A 7,937-nucleotide genomic window follows, 5' to 3' on the forward strand; every position below is an offset into this window, starting at 1 on the left:
AACGACGCTGGCAGAAGGTAAGAATGTCAGAATCTAGAAGATGCACAAAGGAAAGGATGGCGATGGCGCCTTGATGGCCTCTTTTTACTCGCGTTCTGTCAAACACCACCGAGCCGTTTGCTGCGACTTCTCTGTGTCTCCTGAACACAAAGGGCTGCTGCTTGGCCATGAATAAATGAGGGCGCCCAGGGCAGAAAGGGTTCTCGCCAAAGGAATGATGAAGGCAGCCCGCCTCACAAACATTTACACCCAAACAGAAAAACCCTCAACAGACGCTGCTCTTTTAAAACCCTTCAGGGTCTAAAGCCTAGTGGGCCATCTGTTGTCCCTACACTTCTAACTGAGAATGATACAGCCCGCCATAACAGGTGGTTTGATGTTGATGAAGATTTTTTTTTTTATTTAGGGAAGAAAAAAAGTATTTTTTCTATCCCGTGACCTTTAACCCAAACTCAGACCTGGTGTCTCCAGAAGTGATTCATTTCGCCCGGTTTATGACAGCCGGCTTCTTCAAAGAAAAAGAGACCAAGACCCTTTTTTTATGCTGACAGGTGGAGATTAACCGACAGAAGTTTTGTAGGCCATACACCAATACCAGTTATTCAGACAGTTTAGCCGATCGCCGCTTCAACTGCAGATTGTGGGCTGAAACTTTTTAGCAAATATTCCCATTTCTTCCTCCATTTATACGATAAAAAAAAAATGGCACATCAATAGCAAATGATGCATTAATCTTAATTTAAATAAAAAATAAACCTATGTTAAGAAATTAAACCAAACATTGACCATGGACACCAGGCAGAGGCAGGCTGGAGGCAGCTGGACGAGCTGACAAACATGTGTAAGTAAAAAAAATCATGAAATATCAGCAAAGCGATGCATCGTCTACGTCTGCTTTTTCTCCAATAACCCTAAAGGAACCTGCATCCCGGACATATTTCACTCAATAAGCCAAACCTGCAGAACCCTTGAAATTCTGGATCACAGTGATTTGCGCAATAAAGTCCGACACACAGATCGGAGCGTTTATTGTTAAAAAAGTGAAACAATATTTACAAAAAGCAGGATTTCATTTTTTTTTTTTTTTGGCAGAGATTTGGCTGTCCAAGCGGTCCCTATGCATATAGTGCCTATCAAATATGCAGCAATACGGTGGAACTGTATGGAACGGTGTATTTTCTTTGATAAAAACAGGAATAAAGGTTTCAATTAGTGTTGCACCGATACCAATACCAGTATCGGGCCGATAGTACTAACAAATAGAGCACCAATATAATTTTGAGAGCCAAAAGTTTATTCAACTATTGTCACCCATTCCAGGTAGGCAATAAAAAGTTCTACTGGGTTCACTTTGAATTAGTATTTTTCCTGCTTCATTGACAAAGCCATGATGGCAATTATTTTACATCCAAGTAGTATGCAGTTCTTCATTTATACAAACACATCAGATGGTGTCAGTATGGTATTTGTATCGGCAAATACTGCACAGCCAGGTATCGGGTGTCGGGGCCAAAAAAATGGCAAAACACTAGTTTAAATACGTTTTTTGGATCAGAAAATAAAGCTGCAAGCATACATATAAATCCAGTTATCTGGATAAGATCATCTGAACCTTTCTGAAGCAAACTAAATACCAATACTGATCCAATCCAGTCTTTAACCCTTTATAGGGCATTCAGTGAAAGACTTTAAACATCTAAATTTCAAGCAAAAACTGAAATCTAAGTTAGTCGGTTTTTCTTAAAATAAGTGATTTTTTTTCTTGAACTGAGCCGGTAAGTGAGATACTTTGCAAATGGAATAAGAAAATATACATTTAAAATAAGGAAAAGGTCTCCTCTTTCAAGAGCATAATATCAAATAATCTGATTTTAAGGATAAAAATGCTTCTTCAGCTGGGAGATTTTCTTATTTACTTACTAAATTAAGGGTAAATACACTTATTTTAAGACATTTTCACAAATTTAAAGATCATTTTTGTAGTGTGTTATTGGAATCCAGGACAAGACCTTATTACCAATGTAACGTTAAAAAAATATGTATATTTTGATGGCATAAATTAATGTCAATGTAATTACAAGAAACGCCAACTTGCCTATATATATTAAGAAAAATAACAAAAGTGCTTCTGTAAGAAATTCATGAAAAACAGAGTAAAAGAAATGGTACTCCATTTGTACGGGGTATGCAAGTGATCAAAAATGGTAACTTGCCCTATAAAGGGTTAAGGGAGGCTTAATGACGCAGATGAATGAGAAATAATAAAAAAAAATCACAGATTTTCAAATCTTTGAATTCGAAATGAAACTCAATTAGGTAGATTTCCTCTGATATTAATCCAACCATCTGATATTAATATTTCTATTATTGCTGAAACAGCCACACAGCTGATGGTGCTTCTTTGCTAAATCGTCAACAGTCCCGATCTTAATCACTTTCACCCAAACGACAGAAGTTTAGGACTGCAAGTACCTTCAATATTTTCTTACTTCCTGACCCTTGATGACGTCACGCCTCTAAACTAAAGGCCATGAGCAGCTGCAGAATTAAAAGCTTTTCTTCTGGTGTCATTTCAATTTTCCACCACAGGAGGCAGACTAACCTAACCCTGGAATTAGCACCGTGCTCCTTTAATAACACACAGTCTCACTTATCAGCAGATCATGTGAACGGAACGGAACGCTGCGGAATTCCCGCTCAGGATGATGTTCACTCATTCGCTCAAAGTTGCGTCAGGACGCTCCGCTCACAATCCGCTCCATGCTCACCTTAATATTCCTGCCGCTCTGGCGAAATCTCTCCATGCTCGCTCAACTTTTCAGGAGAAGGCATTTTCTGACATTTGTGCTTCATGTAATTATGCCAGGGCCCAGGGACACACCGTGTTTGATCCAATGATGTGACCGATACACGTGTATCAAATGGCTGTTATATCATCGCACTGTTTTCCAGGTGTGAACTTAACACCTCGCTCCATTCATGTTGCCCCACATTTCCTATTTAAGTACTAATTTATGTCACTAGACTTAAATCCAGTGGTGTCAAAAGTACAAACATTTGTTACTTAAAGCTACAGTGTGTAATTTTCAGCGACATCTAACGTCCAGACTGCAGACCGCAGCAACATGAACATCTCCCCCCCACCGGTTCTCCCCCCCAACAGTACGGCGAGCGTTACGGGACAAAATGTCTTCCAAGACGTCCGCTTCACCTACCTTCTCAAGTGGTGAGGTTTGTTTACATAGATAATTTTAATACTGCCATTTATTGTTCAGTACCGTCTCAGTTCATCTCTCTCAACTTGCCGTAGTTACTTTCGAGCGTAATGGGCGATCTCGCAATCGCTAGTTTGTTGGCTCTGCGCTGCCGTAGCGCAAAGATGTCTGCCTCCATGGCTGCGAGACCCGCTCCTATGTAATTATAAATAACGAATTCTAAGGCAACGCAAATATTAAGGTTAAGAGGCTGAGCTCGTAGATGATGATAAATAACATAGTTATGTATATAATATATTACATTTCTGACTGTATATCCCTGTAATTATTACACACTGTAGCTTTAAGTAGAAGTATAGATACTGTAGTTTAAAAACACTCTGGTAAAAGTTGAAGTATCAGCTTGACCTCTTTACTCAAGTAAAATTAAAAAGTATGAGCTCCAAAAACTACATAAAGTATAAAAGTATAAAATAACCTTTAAAAAAAAACCAGCCAGATGTCACTATATGAATTCAAAGCTCAATTTTTCGATTATTTAAAAAGAATTCTTTGAGATAGGGCCAAGGATGATGGAGGTCTTGTTGGTCTCCATCTCTCGCCTGTGTCCGACCTTTCAGACATTTCAGCATCTTTTTCTGAATCCCACATTGTAGCATGGCATAGACAATTCACGTTAGCAGTTTGAAGAACACCTGCTTGCTTCTGATGATTTCCTTTAGCTAACCAATGAGTGTTTGCGTTATATGACTCATCCAATTACACTAATTTTTAATAGATGTGGATGGAGCCAATGATCTGCCTTGGATGGAGCACATGACGGGAAATTAATATTTATAAACATTAAACCGAAGCCAAACGAATAACGTTTGTTTTAAAAATGTAAGGAATAGAAAGTACAGATACTTGTGTGAAAATGTAATGAGTAGAAGTCAGAAGTAGGAAGAAAAATAATGGAGTAAAATATAGATACCTAAACAGTGTACTTAAGTACAGTAACAAAGTAGTTGTACTTAGTTACTCACTGCTTTAATCAAATAAATGTCATTTTACAAATTTTATAATCCAACATTTTTAATGGACGTTGTGAGCGCATCGGAGCGAAATCCTCGCTCCGGCCTTTGAATTGAAAAACTGCTCCGCTCACATGTTCTGCGTATCAGACAGAAACTTTCCTGTTAAAAATGGCTGATACCGATGTTCAAACCTATTGTGAATCTTTAAAGTAAATTGTTTATAGAGTGAAAGAAGGAATTCATCCTCTAAAATCTCAAACATGATTCTCCTCATCATTTCGACATCTATGCCGAGCTGGAAGCTGAACGGTATCCCAGGTTTGGAGGAAAATCAGACAGCCAATCAAATTCCTCCAAACATCATCTACATGACATCATAGCTCCTTTATATCGACCATAAAAAGACATCTCAGCTGCTGGCTGTTTGTAAGCGGGAAAATATGTAAAAGCACATTTATTTATTCCAGGAACGAAAAATCTTTACATGGAAGATTTCATATAGGTACGCGGTGATAGCGTGAAACCGTCTGTCTACAAACCTGGCTTATACAGCTGTTTTTTTCCCCACATATTAAAAAACAAAGCGGTTTTAAAGCGGTGTGAAAACTTAAAACAGGAGGTAAAACATAAAAAAATGGGTCAGAGAGACTGATGTCACAATCTCTGCCGGCACGATGACTTTTTTCTGAGCCAGTGTCACGACTTGGGTGACCAGGATGGAGAGATTCCCGTCGCCGGAGCTGAACTCCTGCTTCTTTTCTAGATTGATTTTTTTTTTCTCCGGGTCAAACTTTAATGGACGCGTCGGAACAGGAGGCACAGCGGCCCTCGTGTCACACGTCAAAGAGCTCCAGCTTCACAGCTGGACGCATCGCATGCAAAGACGGAAACAGGACCTGCAGGTTATTCATGACCAGACGTCTTCAGGATTCCTCCTCTCTAACCTTCTGTCATCACTTTTACTTTCATTATGACCTGCATTTGTCTCAAAAGGTAAGAAAAAAACACTATTTATGTTAGGAAATGATTGCTATAATTGATCAGGTATTTTAAACAGGGTTTCACTGATTAATCGTCCAGTCGATTGATCGACCTCAGTATCACTGATACTTAGATGTGAATCTAACTAACCTTATCTATCTCTGTAAAGGTCTGGAAATCCCCCACAGCTCTAAACCTTGTATTTGAGAGCCGATCAATGTTTATTGCCTTGTTATATTATTAATGAAGATAAGATTCAAATACTGAAGGAGTTTTGTGATAACATTTGACAGTGTAAATCATTAAAACAAAAACAGTATTGGCGAAAATTGGACTCGGCATATCTGGCTTTCTAAACATCGGTGATCGGCCAGAAACCTGCAATCGGTGCAGCGCTACTTTCAAACAGCAGGCTGTTCTTTACCGCAGTTAGGACTCAGCGCCGTCTGCTTTAGGTTTCTTTATAAATGCAGTTTTATATGTTTATAAATACTGTGTGGATGATTCTCAGCATCACAGCTCCATCAAACCCCAACGTTTCTTCCACCTGCTAGTGATCACTTCATTCCTCCGGGTTTCATTTCTGGTTACTCTGTATAGAAAACACCTTTTTCCTGTTCGGTCTCTGAGGATTAAACCCGTTTCAGGTTTTTGTTTCTACTTTTTGTCATTTTTCGTACTTTTCTTCTATTTTTGACATGATGCAGACAAACATAACAAGCGAGCTGCAGACAACATTAGCTGTAATGCTATTAGATGCATGTTTTCTACCATCGGTTCTTTATTTGTTGGTTTTCTGGTAAGAATTTCTGATCTCTGTCCAGGATTCATCTCATTTTATACCTTCCTCTTTCCAACCATCTTATATTCAAGTTATATTCAAGTACTAATATTATTTTGTGAGTATTAGTTTAGTCTGTAATTTAGAATTAACTCTGTCATGTTTGCGTGGCTTTTTCTTGTGCCTAATTTTACTTCCAACGCTGAATCATTTCTGATCAACATTTAGTTTTAATGCTACCTTTTGTAAACCAATGAAATTAGTTTTTCCCCTCAAAAAATGATGACTGACCACATGACTGGCTCATCCTGCATCATGTCTGACTCTGTCTTAATGCTTCTTCTCAGAGGAACCTGGTAGGAGCTGAACGCTTTGGGTTTTATGGTTCATCTCGTTTTTGTCCCTCTGACACCTGAATATCTAAAATTTCATTGGTTTGGTAGTTTTAAATCTGTTTGGTACTTTTTTTTATCTCTTTGGTAGCTTTTAATCTGTTTTGTAGTTCTTCTATCGGTCTGGTAGTTTGTTTTTTATTTTTTTATCTCTTTTGCAGTTTTTTTTAATCTCTTTTGCAGTTTTTTTTTTATCTGTTTTGCAGTTTTTTTTTATCTGTTTTGTAGTTCTTTTATAGGTCTGGTAGTTTGTTTTTGTTTTTATCTGTTTTGCAGTTTTTTTTACCTGTTTTGCAGTTTTTTTACCTGTTTTGCAGTTCTTTTAATCTGTTTTGCAGTTTTTTTAATCTGTTTTGCAGTTCTTTTAATCTGTTTTGCAGTTTTTTTATCTGTTTTGCAGTTTTTAATCATCCCTTCTGACTTTTCCAGTTGTTCTTTTCTGCTAAATGTCTGCAGTAGTTTAGATGCTTTCAGGTTAATCCTGTCTTTCATTCTGCTCTTTTTCAGAGACATTGATCCTTTGAACAGCTAAGGAGAGACTCACCTCCTGCAGAAGATCCTGAAGCCAAAGGTCCTGCTGTTTTGCTGGGAGCTTGGGGCCGGGGCCTCAGGGGGGAGCTCAGTGTTGGAGGCAGAGGAGGACGATGTGGAGGTGACGGGCTCCTCTGCTCCTTCCTGGCTGCTCCTCTGCTCCTGCTGCTCCTCCATGTCCACCTCTCCTCTCACAGGCTGGGCTCCTGTGGGCTCCGCGCTCCGCTCAGGGGCCCCAGGCTGCACACAGCCATTCTGACAGCTGCTTTCCTCTGACAGACACAGGAAGTGCAGCTTCAGATCTTCCGCGTGCGTCCTCTCAGCAGCAGCTCTGCTAAGCTTCACTTCTCACCAGGAAGCTGAAACTCAGTCAAGTCAGTTTGGTGAAGGTGGGGGTTGTTGGTCTCTGCGCTCACTTCCTTACTTCCTTCCTGGTCCTAACCCTCCCAGGCTGAGGAAGCCTGCCTCCTCTGCATGCTCTCTGAACTCAGCTGCATATCCAGGAAGTTTCCAGCAGGTGAAGAGAAGCGGAGCTCAGGGTGGAGAGGAGGCTGCTGACCTGTTGCTGCTCTTTTTTCGCTCCAATCCGAGCTGCTCTGCTTCACTCTTGACTTTTTATTCCAGCTCTGTGTCTCTCCCTCTCCCTTTCAGTTGCTCCGCCCACAGCGTTGCTCCTCGGCCTCTGATTGGCTGAGGACAGAGAGGTGAGCTCTGCTGCCCCCAGCTGGTGCTTCAGGTGCTCTGCAGCTGCTGAGGACTAAAGGAGGAGGAAATGAACTGTTTCTGTTCAACAGAACCGTGTTTTATTTTCTGTGCGCTGAAAACTGATTTTAAAGTGAAGAAACGTTGATTCAGATGATGTGAGGAAGATGAGAGCTGCTCCTCTTCCTCTGATCACACCCCTGCAGCTCCGCTCCGCCGCCCTCCCACATACGTTTTACATAAAGATGGTTCAAACATCCCACACTGCAGTGAAGCAGAGGTCGCGCGGCCGCACCGAGACCCACGCGCGCTTCTACAC

The 7,937-nt window shown here is 40.3% G+C and overlaps 1 protein-coding gene across 1 annotated transcript in view; it reads right to left on the reverse strand.

Annotated features, from left to right (window-relative positions):
• Positions 1-7,575, reverse strand: part of dgkzb (diacylglycerol kinase, zeta b) — a 101,544-nt gene extending 93,969 nt beyond the window's left edge. The window contains exon 1 of the mRNA XM_038282202.1: positions 6,930-7,575. Coding sequence (XP_038138130.1) covers positions 6,930-7,093 — 164 coding nt within the window. The 5' untranslated portion in view covers positions 7,094-7,575. The remainder of the gene's footprint in view (positions 1-6,929) is intronic.
• Positions 7,576-7,937: the final 362 nt, after the last annotated feature.

The sequence above is a fragment of the Cyprinodon tularosa genome, unplaced genomic scaffold (genome assembly GCF_016077235.1).
Source record: "Cyprinodon tularosa strain WSP-4 unplaced genomic scaffold, ASM1607723v1 ctg180, whole genome shotgun sequence".
Taxonomy (NCBI): Eukaryota; Metazoa; Chordata; class Actinopteri; order Cyprinodontiformes; family Cyprinodontidae; genus Cyprinodon; species Cyprinodon tularosa.